Source organism: Equus caballus, chromosome 8 (genome assembly GCF_041296265.1).
Source record: "Equus caballus isolate H_3958 breed thoroughbred chromosome 8, TB-T2T, whole genome shotgun sequence".
NCBI lineage: Eukaryota > Metazoa > Chordata > Mammalia > Perissodactyla > Equidae > Equus > Equus caballus.
This window is the reverse complement of record NC_091691.1, coordinates 1,238,944-1,262,096: the sequence shown is the minus strand read 5'-3', so window position 1 is coordinate 1,262,096 and position 23,153 is coordinate 1,238,944. Positions and strand designations below refer to the sequence as shown.

At 43.2% G+C, this 23,153-nt stretch overlaps 1 protein-coding gene across 14 annotated transcripts in view; it reads right to left on the bottom strand.

Annotated features, from left to right (window-relative positions):
* The window catches only part of DGCR2 (DiGeorge syndrome critical region gene 2), an 89,280-nt gene that overhangs the window by 8,410 nt on the left and 57,717 nt on the right, over positions 1 to 23,153 (bottom strand). For 9 of the 14 annotated variants that reach the window (XM_070275987.1, XM_070275981.1, XM_070275980.1 and 6 more), the window contains 2 exons: positions 19,480 to 19,656; positions 2,884 to 3,087 (listed from right to left, as the gene is read on the bottom strand). In XM_070275987.1, coding sequence (XP_070132088.1) covers positions 2,884 to 3,087; positions 19,480 to 19,656 — 381 coding nt within the window. Of the gene's footprint in view, positions 1 to 2,871; positions 3,088 to 19,479; positions 19,657 to 23,153 lie in introns of all 14 variants that reach the window. The other 5 variants (XM_070275978.1, XM_070275979.1, XM_070275986.1 and 2 more) reach the window with 1 other exon arrangement.

The window sequence follows — 23,153 nt, the reverse complement described above, 5'->3', positions numbered from 1 at the left end:
CACCCCCTACAGAACCCGGCACCGTGATGTACACTAGGGGATCTCACCAGGGAGACTGTGCACCCCGCAAGGGACATTTGGCAATGTCTGGAGACACTTTTAGTTGTCATCAATCGCTTGGGGGGTAGAGGTGCTACTGGCATCTAGTGGGTAGTGGTCAGGGAAGTACTCAATATCCTGTTGTGCACAAGACAGCCCCACAACACAGTGCCTGGCCCCAAATTTCAACAGTGCCAAGGTGGGGACACCCTGCTCTGCCCCGCCCTGGAACACACTGGGGCTTCTTGGTGCTTGCCATGGAGCGCTGAGGGTGGGACAGAGATGATGGCCATGGGACGAGGTGTGAAGGAAGAGAACCTGTACTGGCCTACGACATGATGGACATTTCCACGTGCTTTCACCTAGATGAGATGGGCCACTCACACCAGGTCACAGAATAATGGAACCAGGAAGTGGTCCTCCACCGACCCAGGGTAGAGGCAGGGAGGATTCAGTGGGGAGGAGTCACCTGTAGTCCTTGGAAGCAGGAGGACTCTGCATGGGCGGAAGGACAAAGGGCTGTCAACTCCCACCTCTGCAACAGCCATGCCGGCAGGTCCTGAATCACCAGCCCCAGGAGACACTTCACAGCCAACATGGGTTCCACACGAGAGAGGCCAGGCTCCCAGGACCCCCTGCTGCCCCTACTGGCCCAGCCTACTCCACACCAATGCAGATGGCCAGAGCTCACTCTTGCCCTCGTCCCACAGGGCCAAAAAGCTTCCTCAAACGTGGCAATTACTGCCGACAGCATTTGGGAAGTGAACATGCAGAAAGGATACACCCTCTCACCAATTAGCTGCTTCTTTGATGCCTCTGATTCTTTTCCAACCTCAAGAGAACACTTCGTCCCTTCCGTGGGAGGAAGCCCATGAACTCAGGGGGCTGCTGACATGTCTGTTAACTGACGGCCAGCTCAGAGATCCTGGGGGAGGGCACCTAAAGCAGCAACTCCTCTGCAATGACTAACTCTTAATCAGTTCTAAAATAAACCCAACGACATGGTCAAGGTCCCTGACTGTCCCTCCACAGTAGTTACCAGGAAGACACATCTCCTAGAACCAAGTCACCTGCAGTCAGACCTTATAAAGAAGAGAGCACTGTCCCAGGAGCCAGAGATCAGCCCAGGGGCCCCAGGGGGACCCACATCATGGCTGGTCCCTCCATGCGGCTCTGGACTATACCAGACAGGGCAAGGTTCTATCTCCCAGGCTGCTGGCTCCTAGTTATAGACAGATGACACGTCCTGCTGGGGTAGATGCTGTTGGAACTGAAGGTGCCCTGAAGTCTGCTGCCTGAGCTTCCCCAGATCCTCTCTAGGTGGCTGCCCAGCCTGTGCATGAAGAGCTCCAGTGACGAGGAGCTCACCATCTCACTGAGCTTGGTTACATGGAAACAGTTTACAAATCTCCGTCAGAGACAGCAGGTGGAGCAGCAGCTCACCAGGAACTGGGGGCTGATGCCCTGTACCCCAACATGGGCTCTGCTACTGGCTGCTGCACGGCTGGCGCCTCACCTCACCACTTGGAGCCTCTTGAACCCAGGCTGCCCCCAGGGCACCAGTGCAGGATGGGAGTGGGGAGCACTGGGAGAGATGCAGTCGCTCCACATCTCAGCTGGCCCTTGGTTGTCAGTTGTGCTATTTTAGCCTTTCCATTAGGTGTGGTACCCCAAGTGGATTCCATCTGTTTTCCTTACAATCACTGTTGAACATCTTTTCAGGTTTTTGGCTGCCATCATGTATCTTCTTTGGTAAAGTGTCATTTTAAATCTTTTGCCCATTTTTTAATAGGGTGATTTGTTTCTTATCATTGAGTTTTTAGAATTCTTTATATACTCTGAATACAAGACCTTTGTCTGATTTGTGTTTTGCAAATATTTTTCTCTGTGTTGTGGCTTATCTTTTCATTTGCTTAAGTGTCTTTCAAAGGGCAGAAATTTTCAATTTTGATGAAGTCTAATTTAATTTTTCTTTTGTGGATCATGCCTTTGACATCATATCTAAAAATGCTGCCTATCCCAAGGTCATAAAAATTTTTCTCCTGTGTTTTCATTCTTCTTTGAAAAGACTTTCTTTTTTAGAGTATATGTTTTCTTCTAGAAGTTTTATAATTTAAGGTTTTATAGTTAGTTCTATGACCATTTTTAGCTAATTTTTATATAAAGTAGGACGTGTAGTGTAAGGTTCATATTTTTTTTGCATGTGGATGTTCAGTTGTTCCAGCACCATTTGTTGAAGACTATCATTTCTCCACTGAACTGCCTTTGTCAAATATCTGTTGACCATATAAGTGTGGGACTATTTCTCGACTCTGTTCTCTTCCACTGATGAATGTGTCTATTCTTTTGCTAATACCACACTCTTTTGATTACTGTGACTGTATAGTAAGTTTTAAATCAGGTACCATGAATCCTCCAACTCTATTCTTTTTAAAAACTATTCTTTTTGGCTATTCTAATTCCTCTGCCTTTCCACAGAAATTTTAGAATCAGCTTGTCAACGTCTAGAAAAAAGTCTGCTGGAATTTTGGTTGGGACTGCTTTGAATCTACAGACAATCTGGGGAGAATTAACCTTGCAACGATATTGAGTCTTCTGATCCATGAACATGGTATATCTCGCCTTTATTTACGCCTTTGATTTCTTTTATCAGTGTTTTATGTTTTGTAGCATACAGATGACGCACATTTTATAAGATTTATACCTAAGTATTTCATGTTTTTTGGTGCTAGAGTGATACTTTTCTTAAAATTTTCAATTTCCAGCTGTTTACAGATAATATATATAAATACAATAGATTTTACTGAACAGGGAAGCTGACTTGTGACCCACCGTCAGTCTCACCTGGGTCCAGGCACATGAACTTGCAGCATTCCTTGGGGTCTTTGCGGTACTGCTGGCAGCCCTGGGGCCGTTCGCAAAGGGCAGCCACACACATCTCAGGCTCCCCTCCATGGCAGGTGCAGCTCAGGCATGGATCATCCCCTTTAGGAGTGAAGTAGAACCCTTCATCTACCACGTTATCCTTGATGTCAACACACGTCTGACCTGCAATAGGCACATACATATGCGTTACCAGTGGAAGCCCTGACTCTCCCCACCTGGGCCTGGGACAGGAGTTGGTAAGATTGTGCCTGAGAGCCCTCCCAGTAGTGGAATGCTGTGCATTTGCCCCACGGCCACAGGTAGCAGCTGTCCAAGAGAGGTCACTACAACATACTGTTAGGAAAAAGCACACCTGGCTAGGGCAAACCTAGCCATGAGCCCAGATTGCTAGGACACAGGAAAGTGCCCGATTCCAGTGGAAAGTCCTTGGGAAAGTGTTTGCTTTGAAGTTGCCTAAGCAGTTTACTTATGAGAGTCCCTCAATTTTAAGATGCAGCTGCCATGCATCTTAACCATTTTAAAATCAGAATGTGTCTTGAATGAGGCTCTCAAGAAGCTGCTGGTTCCTGGGAAGACGATCCACTGGACCTCAGACACTCACCATAACCTCTGCGCAGAGCTGACCTGGGACTAGAGGAAGAGGAGTGACCATGGCCAGAGACAGGAGGGAGCTGAAAACTCAAAGTCTTAAGCTGGTAGTCAGACATGACAGATGCTGGGGGGAAGGGATGAGGTATGAGGCAGGGGCAGGTCTTCAAAGGGATACAGGCTCAGTGAAAGGCAAATGGGCATGAGAAGCAAGTTTTTTCCAGTCTCTAAATGCAATAGGGATGTCTTCTGAACAGAAGTTCCATAGCCACGGGTCTGTGTGTCACTTAAATCTGGAGTCAAATCTATGTAACTCATGTGGTCAGGAACTTGCAGGGCACGAAACTCACATAAAATTATTCTTTGCTAGAATGGAGAGAAGAAAGAATGAAGAAAAATTAGTACAGCCCTCAGAGAAATGCAGGGCACCATTAAGGGCACCAACATACACGAAATGTGAGCACCAAAAGGAGGAGAGAGAAAGAAAGGAGCAGAAAAAAATATCTGAAGAAATAATGGCTGAAAACTTCCCAAATTCACTGAAAAACAAAGACCTACACATCTAGGAAGCTCAATAAACTCGAAGTAGGATAAACTCAAAGGGACCCACAAACAGACACATCAGAGTAAAAACACTGAAAGTGAAAGTCAAAGACAAAGTGAAAACCTTAAAAATAGCAAGAAAAAATGACACTACTTATAAAGGAAGCCCAGTAAGACTAACAGCTGACTTCTCAGCAGAAATAACAGAGGCCAGAAGGCAGTGGGATAACATATTCAAAGTGCTCAAAAAAACCCCTCATCAACCAAGAATCCTACATCCAGCAAAATCACCTTTCAAAAAATGAGAGCAAATAAAGACTTTCCCAGATAAACAAAAACGGAGAGAATTTGTTGCTTTCAGACTTGCCTTACAAGGAATACCAAAAGAAATTCTTAAGGTTAAAATCAACTGACTCACCGATAGTAATTTGAATCCATACGCATACACAAAAAGCACCATAAAAGGTAATTATTGTAAAAGTATAAACATGTATTTTTTTCTCCTTTAGTCTCTTAACTGATTTAAAAAGCAATCGTATAAAGTAATATGTAAATAATGTTAACGTTGGGCCTCTGGATATACCATGTGTGTGACATGTTTCCCACTAACAGCATGAAGGAGGTTATGTGGAGCACAGCTCTATTGGGTTAAGGAAACAACTGCAGACAGTAAAGGGATAATTACAACAATATATCACTGAGTTTGTAACACTAAGAGATCTAATGTGTCATGATTTGGATACGACATGCTGTACACGGAATAGACAGTGGTAGTGGTTGCACATATCCATGAATATACTAAAACCACTGAATTGTAAGGTATGTAAATTATATCTCAATAAAGCTATTAAAAAAGAGATAATGGCAGAGATTTTCCTATAATTGATCCAACACATAAATCCTCAGGTGCCCTAAAAGGACAAATAAAAATAAATCAATAGCTAGACAGTGTGATGAACAAAGTGTTATGAACAAAGGAAACTCTCAAAAGCAAAAGAGAGATGAAGACTGCCTACTGTTCTGTGTTCTTTTAGGTGATGGTCAGTCAGGCGTGGCCACAAGATGCAGCACAGGAGAGGCTCAGGAAAACCATTTCTTTCATTCACAGAGACAGTCCCCACACGCCGAAGGAGGCACACGGGAAGAGCACCGAGGGAGAGGCTCAACCAAGCGGGCGGGGAGCTGAGAGGATGCAAGGACCCGCAACAAGCGCCCTTACTAGGGGTTGGGGGAGGACACAAGCAAAGGCATGAGGGGATTTCACAGGAGCGTTGGAAGGTCACTAGGTCACAGTCAGGAGAGGGAAGGAGGGGGAACTTCTGGCAGAGGCCAACATTATCACACTGGTGCACCTGGCTACCTGGGCGGAGCTCAGGGCCTGTTCATGGGATGTCAAGGCAACAGGAAGATATGAAGTTTAAAATTTATAATACACAACAAACCTAGGAAGGGCATATGACAGTTCAGAGCAAGGAATGAGCGGAAGCAATAAAATAACATCTTCAAAGCCTTGAGAAAAAGTAACTGTCAACAGACAAATCTATACCCAGCTATACTAACATTCAGGATTGGAGGCAAAATACAGACATTTCATACAGAGACTAGTAGAGTGAGGCCCTAACACAACCTCATCTCAAAGAGCTCCTGAAGAAAGTATCTGAGGAAGGAAAAATCAAACCCAGGAGGAAGAAGTGGGACGTAAGAAGAAACTGAAAAACATGCGGGGAAATCTAAACAACTGCTGCCTTCCCCAAAGAGCGCTCACTTGAGAAGCATGAGAACAACGTAAAACTAAAACAAAGCACAACAGGGGCACGCACACAGGTCAGACGCTGGGAACTGCTGGAGCTGTCCTCGTATTATTCAGAAGGAAGTTAGAGACACTATCTTGAGATTTTTTTTTTTAAAAATCAATAACATCCTGGGGCTGGCCCCGTGGCCGAGTGGTTAAGTTCGTGCGCTCCGCTGCAGGCGGCCCAGTGTTTCGTCAGTTCGAATCCTGGGCGCGGACATGGCACTGCTCATCAAACCACACTGAGGCAGCATCCCACATGCCACAACTAGAAGGACCCACAACGAAGAATATGCAACTATGTACCTGGGGGCTTTGGGGAGAAAAAGGAAAAAAAAAAAAAAAATCAATAACATCCTTTAAAAATGTAAGAGTAACCACTAAAAGGATAGCTATATATAATATAATTTTTGAACCAGTATAGGAAAAAAAGAGACTAGAAGTCAGAAAGAGAGATAAAAGAAGTAAACAAAATCCTGGGTAAATAGCACGAAATAAGACACTAAAAAATTCAAAGATTTAATGAAAAGAGGGCAAAAAGACATCGAAAGGAAGCTAGCAAAGAAATATTATGTAATAATAATAAAAAGCTACTATCCATTGAGAACTTTCTAAATGCCGAGTACTGTGCTTTGCACTGCACATGTATCAGCTAATTTCATCCAACACCACAGTGAAGTGTCTGCTCTATCACCCCCCGCCCCTTATGTGGAACCTGAGGGACAGAGCTTAAGAAACTTGCTCAAGGCCAAGCTTGGACTCACACTTTGGCTGTCTGGCTAAGTCTGTTCTGCTAACACCATTCTATAGCTAGTGCTAGAAAAGAAGTAGACTTTAAGTAAACAAACAAAAACTACTACGGATAAAAAAGATCATTACATAATGATGAAAAGGTTAAATTCACCAGGAAGATGTAACAATTAAAAAGTCTATGTCGAAGGGGGCAGAGCAAAATGGCGGGTTGAGCTGACCCGGGATTCTCTCCCCTCCAAAATACAGCAAAAGATTGGAAGAACTGAATTTCAGAGAATAAACATAATGCCAGCTCGTTAGAGACCTACAATACCAAGAAGGCGGAGATCATACACCTTGCTTACACCCTCGGAGGCGCCAGAACGGTAGGAGAGAACATCGCTCCCTCCCCTAGAGTCTGCGATCGCTGCAGCGCAGGTGGGGAAGGAGCGGGGGAGGGGCCGCACGACCGGGGGATCATCCAGGACTCCTGCCGCTGATTCAGTGGAGACCCACTGACGGGGCGAAAGCTTCCGTACGCGGGGACCCTATGAATGAAGGGCCTTGGGAGACCAGAGAACAGAACTGATCTGAACCCAGACCGGTGCGTGTCAGTAACAGCCGCCCACCCCCCCAAAGCCAGTGGGCGCAGCCCTCTTGCCCCAAGGCAGAGAGCTCATAACACGCCGCTCTCGACCCCCAATCTAGTGGCGACAGGCTGTAACTGCACCTGAATTCTACCACCATGAGAAAAAACCGCTCCTCTACCATCCAGCAATTTATAAAAGCCCCAGACCAGAAGGAAAACAATAACAACACAGAATTAAGTCCTGAGGACTTGGAAGTAGGTAAACTAAGTGATAATGAGTTCAGAGCAGCTATAATCAAAAACTCAATGAGGTAGAGAGAAAGAGAAACAAGCCGAGTTCTGGAGTTACTTCACAAAAGAGATTGAAATCATAAAGAAGAATCAAATAGAATTACTTGAGATGAAAAACACAATGGACCAGATAAAACAGAATATGGATTCACTGAATGCCCGTGTAGACAACACAGAGGAGCAAATTACCATAATCGAAGATAGGCTGAATGGCACCAGACAGAGGAAGAAAGAGAACTAAGAATTAAAAAAAATGAGGAAAATCTCCGAGAGATAATGGATTCAATGAGGAGTAAGAACATAAGGATCATAGGAATTCCCAAGAACATGGAAAAGGAAAATGGAGCAGAAAGTGTGCTTAATGAAATTATTGAAGAGAACTACCCAAATCTAGGGATTGACAGAGAAATGTGTGTAGAGGAGGGTTTTAGATCTCCTAGATTTGTCAATGTAAAAAGAGCTACCCCAAGGCACATGGTAGTAAAGTTGGCAAAAAGGGAAGATAAGGAAAGAATACTCAGGGAAGTAAGAAAAAAAAAAAGAGAATAACCTATAAAGGAGCCCCTATCAGACTGTCAGCGGATTTCTCTACAGAAACCCTACAAGCTAGGAGAGAATGGAGTGACATATTCAAAGCTTTAAAGGATAAAAATCTTCAGCCAAGAATACTCTATCCAGCAAGAATTTCCTTCAGATATGAGGGAGAAAGTAAATCTTTTCCAGACAAAAAAAAGTTAAGGGAATTTGTAACCAAAAGCCCTCCATTACAAGAAATCCTCAAGGCTCTCATACTTGAAAAAAGAAAAAAGGGAGAAAGGGGACACAATCCACAGACTAGGGAGACTGATGGATAGAACCAGAACAGGATAGCAAATATTCAATTATAGCATTAGGGTAAAGGTAAGGAAACTACCAAAACAAGAATGATCTTAGCACTCTAACTACCAATTAATAAGATGAGTTGGAATAAAAAATGAAAATAATTATTTAGGAGGGGAAGAGCAAAGGGTCTAAATCAGTATTGGTCAAGTAAGTAAGAGACCACCAGGGAACAGACTATATTATACACGAGATTCTAAATACAAACTTCAAGGTAGACACTAAAATAAAGTACAGAACAGAGTCACAAATCATAGATAATGAAAGATCTAAGAAACCCAGCATAAGAAATTGCAGTATTAAATGGGTAGTCTAAAGCAAACAGGAAAAGAAACACAGGAAAACAAGATAATGAGCGACAGATTAACAGCACTAAATCCACATGCATCAATAATCACTCTCAATGTGAACGGATTGAACTCTCCAATAAAAAGACACAGAGTGGCAAAATGGATTAAAGAACAAGATCCAACAATTTGTTGCCTCCAGGAAACACACCTCAGCCCCAAGGACAAACACAGACTCAGGGTGAAGGGGTGGAGGACAATACTTCAAGCAAATAGCAAGGAAAAAAAGGCAGGTGTTGCAATTCTCATATCAGACCAAGTGGATTTCAAAATAAGACAGGTAAAGAGAGACACAGAGGGACAATATATAATGATCAAAGGGACACTTCATCAAGAAGAAATAACGCTTATAAATATCTATGCACCCAACACAGGAGCACCAAGATTCATAAAGCAACTATTAACAGACCTACAGGAAGATGTTAAAAACAACACAATAATAGTAGGGGACCTCAACACCCCACTCACATCAATGGACAGATCATCCAGACAGAAAATCAACAAGGAAATAGTGGAGCTGAATGAAAAACTAAAACAATTGGACTTAATAGACATATATAGATCACTCCACCCTGAAAGAGCTGAATACACATTCTTCTCAAGTGCACATGGAACATTCTCTAGGATAGACCATATGTTGGGAAACAAGGCAAGCCTCTACAAATTTAAAAAAATTTGAAATAATAACAAGCATCTTCTCAGATCATAGTGCTATAAGGCTAGAAATTAATTACAAGAAAAAAGCTGAGAAAGGCACAAAGATATGGAGACTAAACAACACACTACTGAACAAGCAATGGATCATTGAAGAAATTAAAGAAGAAATCAAAAAATACTGGGAAACAAATGAAAATGATAGCATGCCATACCAACTCATATGGGATACAGCAAAAGCTGTATTAAGAGGAAAATTCATCACAATACAGGCACATCTTAACAAACAAGAAAAATCCCAAATAAGCAACCTTAAAGCACACCTAACTGAACTAGAGAAAAAAGAACAAATGAAGCCCAAAGTCAGCAGAAGGAGAGAAATAATAAAAATCAGACCAGAAATAAATATTACTGAAACGAAAAAGGCAGTAGAAAGGATCAATGAGACAAAGAGCTGGTTTTTTGAGAAGATAAATAAAATTGACAAACCACTAGCCAGACTTACAAAGAAAAAAAGGGAGAAAGCTCAAATAAACAAAATCAGAAATGAGCGAGGAGAAATAACAACAGACTCTGCAGAAATACAACAGATTATAAGAGAATACTACAAAAAACTATATGCCAACAGAATGGATAACCTAGAGGAAATGGAGAAATTCTTGGACTCCTACAATCTCCCAAAGCTCACTCAAGAAGAGGCAGACAATTTGAACAGACCAATCACAAGGAAAGACATTGAAACAGCAATCAAAAACATCCCAAAGAATAAAACCCCAGGACCAGATGGCTTTCCTGGGGAATTCTACCAAACTTTCAGAGAGGATTTAATACCTATCCTTTTCAAGCTATTCCAAAAGATTAGGGAAGATGGAACATTTCCTGACACATTCTATGAGGCCAACATCACGCTGATACCAAAACCTGACAAGGACACCACGAAAAAAGAGAACTACAGGCCAATATCACTGATGAAACATAGATGCAAAAATTCTAAACAAAATTTTGGCAACCAGAATTCAGCAATTCATCGAAACAATCATACATCAAGATCAGGTGGGATTCATACCAGGGACACAGGGATGGTTCAACATCCGCAAATCAATCAACGTGATACACCACATCAACAAACTGAGGAATAAAAACCACATGATCATCTCAATAGATGCAGAGAAGGCATTTGACAAGATCCAACAGCCATTTATGATAAAAACTCTGAACAAAATGGGCATAGAAGGAAACTACCTCAACATAATAAAGGCCATATATGACAAACACATAGCCAACATCATACTCAATGGGCAAAAACTGAACCCCATCCCCCTGAATACAGGAACGATACAAGGATGCCCTCTATCACCACTCTTATTTAACATAGTACTGGAGGTCCTGGCCAGAGCAATCAGGCAAGAAAAAGGAATAAAAGGAATCCAAATAGGGAGGGAAGAAGTGAAACTCTCGCTGTTTGCAGATGACATGATCTTATATATGGAAAACCCCAAAGAATCCATTGGAAAACTGTTAGAAGTAATCAACAACTACAGCAAAGTTGCAGGGTATAAAATCAATTTGCATAAATCAGTAGCATTTCTATACTCCAGTAATGAACCAACAGAAAAAGAACTCAAGAATACAATACCATTCACAATCGCAACAAAAAGAATAAAATACCTTGGGGTAAATTTAACTAAGGAAGTGAAGGACCTATATAATGAAAATTACAAGGCCTTTCTGAGAGAATTGGATGACGACATAAGGAGATGGAAAGACATTCCATGTACATGGATTGGAAGAATAAACATAGTTAAAATGTCCATTCTACCTAAAGCAATCTACAGATTCAACGCCATCCCAATCAGAATCCCAACGACATTCTTTACAGAATTAGAACAAAGAATCCTAAAATTCATATGGGGCAACAAAAGACCCCGAATTTCTAAAGCAATCCTGAGAAAAAAGAACAAAACGGGAGGCATCACAATCCCTGACTTCAAAACATACAAAGCTACAGTAATCAAAACAGCATGGTACTGGTACAAAAACAGGTGCACAGATCAATGGAACAGAATTGAAAGCCCAGAAATAAAACCACACATCTATGGACAGCTTATCTTTGACAAAGGAGCTGAGGGCATACAATGGAGAAAAGAAAGTCTTTTCAACAAATGGTGCTGGGAAAACTGGAAAGCCACATGTAACAGAATGAAAATTGACCATTCTTTTTCACCATTCACCAAAATAAACTCAAAATGGATCAAAGACCTAAAGCTGAGACCTGAAACCATAAGGCTTCTGGAAGAAAACGTAGGCAGTACACTCTTTGACATCAGTATTAAAAGGATCTGTTCGGACACCATGACTTCTCAGAGAAGGGAAACAATAGAAAGAATAAACAAATGGGACTTCATCAGATTAAAGAGCTTCTTCAAGGCAAATGAAAACAGGATTGAAACAAAAAAACAACCCACTAACTGGGAAAAAATATTTGCAAGTCATATATCTGACAAAGGCTTAATATCCATAATATATAAAGAACTCTCGCAACTCAACAACAAAACATCAAACAACCCAATCAAAAAATGGGCTGGAGACATGAACAGACATTTCTCCAAAGAAGATATACTGATGGCCAATAGGCACATGAAAAGATGCTCATCATCACTGATCATCAGGGAAATGCAAATCAAAACTACACTAAGATATCACCTTACACCCGTTAGAATGACAAAAACATCTAAAACTAATAGCAACAAATGTTGGAGAGGTTGCGGAGAAAAAGGAACCCTCACGCACTGCTGGTGGGAATGCAAACTGGTGCAGCCACTATGGAAAACAGTATGGAGATTCCGCAAAAAATTAAAAATAGAACTACCATACAATCCAGCCATCCCACTACTGGTTATTTATCCAAAGAACTTGAAGTCAGCAATCCCAAAAAGTCCTATGCACCCCAATGTTTATTGCAGCACTGTTTACAATAGCCAAGACGTGGAAGCAACCTAAGGGTCCAGCAACAGACGAATGGATAAAGAAGATGTGGTACATATATACAATGGAATACTACTCAGCTGCAAAACAGAACAAAATCATTTCATTTGCAATAACATGGATGGACCTTGAGAGAATTATGTTAAGTGAAATAAGCCAGCGAGAGAAGGATAATCTGTGTATGACTCCACTCATATGAGGAATTTAAAATTATGGACTAAGAACAGTTTAGTGGATACCAGGGGAAACGTGGGGTGGGGGGTGGGCACAAAGGGTGAAGTGGTGCACCTACAACACGAATGACAAACATTAATGTACAACTGAAATTTCACGAGATTGTAACCTATCAAAACTCAATTAAAGAAAAAAAAGAAAAAAAAAGTCTATGTCCCCAATAACATGATCTCAAGACAGACAGAGCTAAAACTAGAGAATATCAAGGAAGAACGGGTGAATCAACACTGCAGCGAGGGGCTATAACCCCTCTCTTTCAACAACTGATGCATCACACAGCCATACTGACCTGATTTGAGCAGTACCATCAATAAGCCTGTTAAATAAATGTATAAAGAATCCTATGGCCAAGAGTTCAAGCATACATGGAACACTAACAAAAATGAACCCAATTCAAGGCCACAAAACAAATCTTAAAGAAAAAAAGAAAGTAAATATCATGCTTTCTGACCACAAAACAATTAAGCCACTAAATTAAATTAGCGACCTAATTAAATTAAATTAGGGAAAACTGAACCTTAAATGCCTTATATTAGAAAAAACTAGGGCCCAGCCCAGTGGCACAGCGGTGAAGTTCCCACGTTCTGCTTCTCGGCAGCCCGGGGTTCACCGGTTCAGATTCCAGGTGCGGATGTGGCACCGCTTGGCAAGCCATGCTGTGGTAGGCGTCCCACATATAAAGTAGAGGAAGATGGGCACGGATGTTAGCTTAGGGCCAGGCTTCCTCAGCAAAAAGAGGAGGACCGGCAGTAGTTAGCTCAGGGCTAATCTTCCTCAAAAAAAAAACAAACAACAACAACAAAAAAATTAAGGAGTTAAGAATTTAACACTAGAAGTCAGTAAAACAAAAGAATAAACCTAATAAAAAGGTTGACAGCAGAAATTGATGGCACAGAATTAATGGCACAGAAAACAGATACACTGCACTGACAATCCATTACTACTCAAAGCTGGTTCTTCATAAAGATTAATTAAACAGGCAAACCTCCAGTAAGACTGATCAAGAAGAAGGGAGAAAGTATAAATAATATTAGGAATCAAAAGGAGGTCATAATGACAGACATACAAATGCTTCAACAAATTCATAAGAGAATGCTAAGAGAATTTTATAACAATGAATTAGAAAATTTAGATTACATGAGCAACGCCCTAGGTAAATATGACTTAGCAAAACTGACTGGAAAACTTGAATATATCTATAATCATTAAAGGAACTAAATCAATGTTAAAAACCTATACCCAAGATATATGTATACATACACACACACACCCACACACACAGCCCCCTTAGCTCTGTCCACTCAGAGGATGTAAAAGCAATGAGCATAACTAGTGCCCAGATCCCTCAAGGCTCCTTAGAGAAAAGGCTGACTCCAGAGAGTGTAAGATGAATCTGGAAAGGCTCAAGAACGATTGGGGACAGGTCAAAAGGACAGCTTGTGAAATAAAGTGACAGAACTGAAAGGAGAAATACAAATCCATAATTGTATTTGTGGACTTCAACACCTCCCTCTCAGCAATTGACAGAACTCCCAGACAGAACATCACTGAGGATATAGACTGTCTGAACAATACCATCAACTGATAAGATCTAATTCACACACACACTCCCCACTCCAAAAGATAGTATCCTGGGGGCATAAAACATAGCTCAACAAATTTAAGATAATTGTTATCGTACAGAGGTTCTTTTCTGACTACAACAGAATCAAACCAGAAATCAGTAACAGAAAGACAACAGGAAAATCTCTGAGCACACAGAAGTTGAAAAACACACTTCTAAATCCATGGATCATAGGAGGTCTCAAAAAAAAAATAAAATACACAGAACTGAATGAAAATGAAACTATAACATATCTAACTATGGGGGATGCAGGTCCATCAATGCCAAGAGGGACATTTACAGCATGAAATGCTTACATTACAAATGAGCAAAGGTCTCAAATCAATAAGCTAAGTTCCTACCTCAGGAAACTAGAAAAACAGCAAAATATGTCCAATGCAAAGAGAGGAACTAATGAAGATAAGAGCAGAAATCAGTGAAATTGAAAACTGAACAAGAGAAAAATCAATGAAACAAAAAGTTGGTTCTTAAAAAAAAAATGAACAAAATTGATAAGCCTCTAGCACAACTGTAAAAATAAAATGGGAACAACACAGATCACCATCAGGAATGAAATAGGGGCTACCACTATAAATCCTGCAACTATAAAATCTGCACCATTAGCAGGAGAAGAAGAGAATACTATGAACAACTTTATGCTCATAAATTTGAAAACTTAGAAGAAATGATCAATTCTTTGAAAACCACAAACTACCAAAAACTCACCTAACACGAAACTGACAATTTGTATAGTCCTAAAACCATTTAACAAATTGAATTTATAATTAAAAAGCTCCTCCCAAAAGAAATCTCTAGACCCAAATGGTTTTACTGGAGAATTCAATCACATGTTTGAAGAATTAACACCAATTCTACATAATCTCTCCCCAGAAAACAAAAGAGGAAGGAACATTTCTTAATTCATTTTATGAGGTCAGTATAACCCTGATATCAAAGCCAAAGACAGTATTTAAAATAAAAAAAAAAAAAACAGAAAAAACCCCTACAAACCAATATTTCTCATGGACTTAGATGCAAAAATCTTCAATAAAATATTAGCGAACCAAATTAAACAATACATAAAATGAATTATACACCATGAGCAAGTGGGATTTATTCTAGGTATGCAAGCTTTAATATCTGAAAATCAATGTAACCTATCACCTCAAATTGAAGCTAAGGAAGAAATATCATATGCTTATACCAAATGATGCACAAAAGCATTTGACAAAATCCAATACTCATTTATGATTAAAAAAAAAAAAAAAACTCTTCACAAGTTAGGAATGGAGGGGAATTACTTCAACTTGACAAAGAACATCTCCAAAAAAACCCTATAGCTAATGTCATACTTCATAGTAAAAGAACTAAATACATTGCCCATAAGCTTGGGATATCTGCTCTCCCCACTCTTACTCAACACAGTGCTGGGATTTCTAGCCACTGAAACAACACAGGGCAAAGAAATAAGAGACATAGGTTTGAAAGAAAGGAAAGAAAACTATCTCTATTTGCAGGTGACATGATTGTCTACATAGAAAATTCCAAGGAATTTATCAAAAAATCTCATATTGGGGCTGGCCCCGTGGCTGAGTGGTTGGGTTCGCGCGCTCCGCTGCAGGCAGCCCAGTGTTTCGTTGGTTGGAATCCTGGGCGCGGACATGGCACTGCTCATCAAACCATGCTGAGGCAGCATCCCACATGCCACAACTAGAAGGATCCACAACGAAGAATATACAACTATGTACCGGGGGGCTTTGGGGAGAAAAAAGAAAAAAATAAAATCTTAAAAAAAAATCTCATAGAACTAATCTAATAAGTGAGTTCAGCAAGGTCAAAGGATATCAAGCTTAAAATACAAAAACCAATCACATTTCTTTATACTAACAATAAATATGTAGAAACCAAAGTTTAAAACACATACCATTTACAATTGTTCCAAAGAAAATGAAAAATCTAGATATACACTTAAACGTGTACAGGATCTGCTGGCTGTGAAAATTACAAAATGCCAATGAAAGAAAGAAAACAGTAAATAAATGAAGAGACATACCATGTTCATAGATTGGAAGATCCAAGACAGTAATGATATAAATTCTCCCCAAACTGATCTATAGGTTTAATGCAATTTTTATTTAAATTCTAGCAAGGTTTTTGGAGATAGACAAGCCTATTCAAAAATTTATAGAGAAAAGGCACAGGCCTTAGAATACTAAAACAATTCTGACTGAGAAGAATAAAGTGGGAGGAATCACTTTCTGATTTCAATGCTGATTATGAAGCTACAGTAATCAAGATAGCGTGGTAGTGGCAGAGGGTTAGAAAACAGATCAACAGAACAAACTAGAGAACCCAGAAATACACCCACACGAATATGCCCAATTAATTTTTGACAAAGGCACAAAAGTAATTCAATGGAAAAAGGACAGCTTCTCAACAAATGGTGCTAGGGCAATTGGACACTCACAGGAAAAAAACTTGACCTAAATCTCACACCTTATAAAAAAATTAACTAAAAATGGATCATAGACTTAAATTTAGAACATAAAACTATAAGACTTTTAGGAAAAAAACACAGGAGAAACTCTTCAGAAAGTAAGGCAAAGACTTCTTAGCTTTGACACCAAAAGGAGCATCTATAAAAGGAAAAATTGATAAATTAGACTTCACCAAAAGTTAAAACTTCTGTTCTGTTAAAACCAATGTGAAGAAGAGAAAGACAAGCTATAGGCTGGGAAAAATATTTGCAAGCAACATATCTGGCGAAGGACTAGTACACAGAATACAAAAAGACTCAAGTCAACAGTAAAAAACCCCAAACAATCCAATTAGAAAATGGACAAATGACACGAACAGACATTTCACCAAAGAGGACACAGGGATGGCAAACGAGCACATGGAAACGTGTTGAACGTCACTCGCATCAGGGAACTGCAGATTAAAACCACAATGAAACAGCACTACATATCTATTGGAATGTCTAAAACTTAAAAATAGTGTAAACAAGTGTCTAGCAAAGATGTGGAAAAACCAGATCACTCACACACTACTGGTGGGAACATAAGACGGCACAGCCACTCTGAAAAAGTTCGCTAGTTTCTTAAAAAACTAAACATGCAACTACCACGCAACTCAGCACGAGCAATCCCAGCATTTATCCCAGAGAGTAAAAATGTGTGTTCGCATAAAAACTTGTACATATGTAAGATGAACAAATGTTCATATTAAACTGTAACAGCCAAAGACTAGAATTAGTCCAGATGTTCTTCAACAGGTGAATGGTTAAACAAACTGAAAACCATGAAATGCTACTCAGGAATAAAAAGGAACAAACTAGTGATCTATGTAACAATTTTGATGACTCTCCAGGGAATTAGAAGGAGGCAATCCCAAAAGGTTAGACAGTATATGGTTCAATTTGGGTAACGTTACAGAAATGAAAAAACTTTAGAAATCTTAGCAGTCACAAGGAGGCAGGGATAGGGGAGGGGTAAGGGGGGGGGTGTGGTTATTAAAGGACAATGAAAAGGATCTTTGTGGGGCTGAGACTGTCCACATCATGACTGTGCTGGTGAATACAGGAAGCTACACAGGTGATAAAATTCTACAGCACTCACACACAAGCAGGCACGAGTGCAAGTAAACCAGAGATATCTGAGTAAGATCAGTGGATTGCGGTCAAGTCAATATCCTGGCTGTGGTATTATACTATAGTTTTGCAAAATGTTCCCATTTGGGGAAACCAGGCAAAATGTACAAGGGATCTCTGTCTTATTTCTTTTAAATGCATATGAATCTACAAGGATCTCAATAAAAATTTCAATTAAAAAAAAGTATAAACGGTACAATTAAGCATCAAAATATCAGCAAACCAAAGCTGGCAATACATATACAAAAGTCATGAGGATGGTTTAACATCAGAAAATCTTTACTGTAAAATAGTAGATAATAAATAAAATTATGTAATGTAAAATAAAACAGTAATGTAAAACAGTAAATAAAGAAAAAATAATCCCAATAAATGCAGAAAAAGCATTTACTAAAATCAATACATTTCTATACTGTAAAAAATCCCAGCAAATCAGGAAGAAGGGTACTTCCTTAACTTCACAAAGGCATCTGCTAAATCCTACAGAGAATGTTCTATTCAATGTGAAACGCTAAAAGCCTTCCCTTTTAGGTTGGGAAGGTAAGATGCTTACTACCACTTAGAAGCAACACTATCCTGGAGACCTTAGCAAGAAAAGTTACACCAGGGAAAAAAACATAAAGAAATTAAAAGCCAAAGATTTGAAAGAAGACACAAAAATGCCTAAATAGAAACTCTAGGAGAAATCACCAAGTAAGAGAACTAATTAATAAGGGAATTCAGAAAATATCCTAAACTTCATACAGAGAGAAGACCAAGAACAGGCAACATAATGGTCAAGAACAAGGCAGGGCAGCCCGCCACCAGCTAAGAAGATTCGTCACAAAGCCCCTGTGAAGCTGGTGTGGTATCGACACAGATTGACCAACAGCCAAGGGGCAGAATGAAACCTCGACCCATGACAAATCAGTGAGGACGGGAGTGGTGGTCCAAATAAACCGAGCTGAGATCCACTGCAAGCCTTCCCTGCCTCACACTCCACACGTGGGTTCAATCCAGCCTTCCACCCATGGCAGGCAGGGGAGGGGGGTAGCATGAAGGAGCCCTGCCCTCAGACAGCACAGCCACACTGAGAGCCCCTGAGGCTGAACGAGACCCCGCTGTGGAATGTGGGCAAGTGAGCTTGCAGAGGGACTGGGAAAGACCCGTGACACACAGAGCAGTCCAGATGGGCAGACAGAGAAGCAGGGCGAGAGATCTTGGAAGGACCTGTGAGGAGCCAGGAAGGAGACTAAGGGAGTCAGAGGCACCGGGATGCCACGAGATTTGGCACGTCCTTTGGTCACCACTCTCATTTAGTCTCCTAACACAACTGAGGTGGCGAGGGCAGGAATTATCGCGTCTACCCTGGGAAACAGAAACGAGGGCTCAGAGACATCAACTGCTGCCCAGGTCACAGAGCTGAAGAGAGGGCCAGCCAGGCCCATACTCAGCTTGGGTCCCAGCCCAGGCTCTTGTCCTCAACACCAAGGCATCTTCAGAGCAATGTGTGAGCCAGGCAAGGAACGCCTGCTGCACCGCTACGGAACAGGGCTTCTGCCTCAGGGCAGCATGTGGTCCAAGTCCACTCAAGGTCCACAACGAGGTTGAGAAATTAGAACACCACATTCCCATGACAAGCACCCTTCCTTACAGCTCACTAGAGGAGTCACATTCAAGGTGGCTTACTTCTTTTACACAGAAACGAAGACTTCTCATAGCAGTTCTCGGCGTGCCAGCTGTGCAGGTCGTGGTGGCGGAGGGTGGGGAAGTGGAAGCACTGGAGCTGGGCACAGAACACATTGTCACTTTCAGACATAGCCGAGGCAAAGATGGGGTCTGGGGGCAGGAACACCTCTGAGGAACCTGTGGGGAAGACAAAAGGGGCCCGGCCATTACAAGATGTCAACACACCAGTCACACACAGTCCGCATGGGGACCAAGGACCCCCTAAAGTAGACCATCAATCAAAGAGGTTGTGGAGTGCCAAGCGCTACCTGTACTGTGGGGACAGCACTCATTTGCCCACGACCTCCCTAAGCTCCTCCGAGTGCAGCTCTGGGCACCTGCCTGACAGGGGCCTCGCTCCTCAGAGCCAGGGAGGAAGCACAGGGACAGCGACACTGGGAGGAGAGCTGGAGGAGGGCTGTGCTTAGCGGAAGAGGTTTAAAGGGAGCAACAATATGAAGAGTGACTAAAACGTACGAGTTCACGTGGATAAAAGGAACAAATAGAGGAGAGCAGGGGGAAGTTCCCCCTTACAACAGTCTGAACTAATAAATGGAGAAGGAACTGAAAAGGCGCCCACTGCACCTGCCAGGAAGACACGATTCAGGCAGATTCATGGCTCAGACGCCCACAAGGAGCATGAGCTGGCCAGGTAAACTCCTGGAAAGCGCTGGCTCCCTGGGACCCCCTCCTAGCTCTGTTATCCGCGCAGCCCCTGCCTCCCAAGCTGGGACCAGGAGATCAGAAACCACACTACCTTCAAAGCCCATGGGGGGTTTGCGGGTGGTCAGGGAGGGGCCTCAAACCTCTAAGCCTCTCCTCTGCAACATTCTGGAGGCAGGGCTCTGGCCACGTGCAGGTTGCAGCACAGCCAGCCGACAGAGCTCACTCCACCTTGGAGAGCCCTCTCCAATGCTGGGCTGCCCAAAGACTGCTGGAGGCTAACCTGGACACGGATCACTGGAAACACCCTCATTTTACCAAGAGGGCAATGTGCTTTGCCCTTAAACAGCAATGAGGCATTCCCACACAAGCCTTTTGAACTCTATTTGCTCCCAACGCTAAGCATGAAGCTTGATTTTGAAGAGCCAGTGAGTCTGGAAGCAGGACCTCATTCTGAGGGCACTTGGAACATGGTCTCCTGGCTTGCTAACAAGGGCAGGGAGATGGGCTTTTGGGGAATACGGAAGGCTGGAAAGCGAGTCCTTGGCTGACAGGCACAGCCAGCATCAGCGTACCCCTGCCCAGTGACATCAGGGCCCCAGGGTACTGCCGGCCTCACCTGCTGTGGTCAGACTCACAGGAGGACCATGGCGGGACAGAGGAGTGGGCCCAGGCTCTCTGGAGATGTCTTCCCACATCACCTGGGGGCTTATCTCCATCACTAACAGTGGGTGCTGCCACGAGCACCCTGTCACCAGCCCACTGCTGTCTTTCTTCAGGCTCCCTGCTCCCCAATGAGGCCTCCTGTACCCGTGTACTCTCCTCCTCTCCCTCAGCTGCCCCTTCAGCTGGGAGGCCCCCTCTTTTTTAAAAAACTGTTTTCTACACTATTTGGCTTCTTGTTTCACAGGATGAAAAATGAACAGATTCCTCCCATCCTTTATAAAAACACAAGTCTTCAGCCCTGAGTATAGCTGCCAACCCAGAGAACAATTTCAGCACATGACTGCAAAGCTTGTACAAGGCCACAAACGACCTCCCAGGGTAGAGTCCAGGGACCTGGTCCCACTCTTGCCCCTCTCTCGGCTGGCTGGACCGGGCCAGAGCCAAGTCAGAGGATGGCTCAGGCAGATGCAAGCCGGGATTCCCAGACCCACCGAGCCATGTGCAGATGGAGGGTACAGAGAGCAGCTGAGGGGAGAGGGCTCCTCCCACCCACTGGTACCCACAGGACCACCTAGGTCTCCTCATTCTGTGCTGGTCAGAGGCCCTATTTACCCCAAGGTCGTGTGGGATGCAGTTTCTCAAAACCAGGGACTGTGAAGACCACTTCTTTTGCCAAACTAGAAGAGCCTTCTCAGCCTTCCTTTTATTTGTCTTCTCTATGGCATTTCATACTCCAATTTCTTAAGGATGTCTCCAAACTTTCTCTGACAGCATCTAAATGCAGCTAATCCCCAACACACTTTATGTGGTCTTCCATTAGCATCTGCAGTTGAGTTGAGTAGCATCCCCCCAAAATTTATGCCCACCTGGAACGTCAGAATGTGACCTTATTTGGCTCTCGAGATAAAATCATCCTTGATTTGGGGTGAGTCCTAAATCCAATGACTGGTGTCCTTATAAGAAGGGGAGAGGACACAGAGAGACACACGGAAAATGGCCATGTGAAGACAGAGTGGAGATTGGAGTGATGCTGCCACAAGCCAAGGAATGCCAGGAGCCACTAAAAGCTGGAGAAGGTGCAAGGAAGGATGCTCTCCTGGAGCCTGTGGAGGGGCCGTGGCCCTGCCGACACCTTGATTTTGCACTTTTGTCTCCAGAACTGAGATGAAGTAAATTTGTGTTGTTTTAAGCCACCAAGTTCACGGTGCTCTGCTAGGGCAGCCCCAGGAATCGAACACAGCCTCCTAATCACTCTCTGTCGCAGTTTAACACATTTGCAGGCCCCAATCCTGCAAACAGGCACCCAGGGTACGCTGGGCAACAGCAGGCCTCAGGGCTCCACTTGCCTTGTGGGGCTGACATCTGAGTGGGGGTATAAACAGTGGAGACAGATGACGAGCACAGACCTACTAAGTGAGCGAAGTACACATGATACAGGAAGGTTATGGTGGCTACAGGAAGAGAAAGCCGGAGCGTGGAGGTGAAGGCAGGCCTTGGAGCAGGGACAGCAGGAAAGAGGTAGGGGGAGGGGTGCACTGACCTTCCTAACACCACTTGTGCTGGGGGTTCCACGCCACCCACAGGCTCGCTGCTTTGCTAGAGGGACTCAAGGGACCCCACATGTAGCCGGTGTCATGGCTGAGATTTATTACAGCAATGTAGCAAGATACACACCAGCAGCAAGGGGAACGGACAGCTCAGGCAGAGTCCGGAGGAATCCAGGCCAGGCTTCCCGAGCGCTCTCCCTCCGGACTCGAGGGTGCCACGGAGTGGGGCTTTGCCAGCAGCGAGCTGCAGCAACAGCAGTGTGCGGCGTTTCTGCCCAGGGAAGCCTGGGTACCAACACCCTGCCCACCACAATTCCGGACTCACCAAGGGAAGCAGGCATCACTATAAATCCCGCTGTTCATGAAGTCCAGGCAGCCTGGCACTGCAGGCTCCACCTCATCCCTGAGCTGGTCACCCATGCTACCTTCTCCTACACCAGAGCGGGCCCTGAGCCTGGGGAAGGAGCGTCCCAGGGAGGGCTTACAGCGGGAACAAGGGTGGCATGTGGGAAGAGCAAGGCAGTCAAGTGGCTGGAGAGGAGGGCCAGGGGAATGGTGGGAGGGGAGGGCAGAGGGAAAGGGTGCTGCAGGCCCCAGTGAGGGCCATGCCTTGTGGGAGAAGGAGGGCCTGAGGAGTAGAGGGCTCTCTGGCAGCTGTGTGAGAAGACTGGGGTGAGTGGGGGTGGGAGCAAGGGATGAGCATCAGATCTGGTGGTTGTGACCCGGTGACAGGTGATGAGATGCTGGACGTGTCTGAAA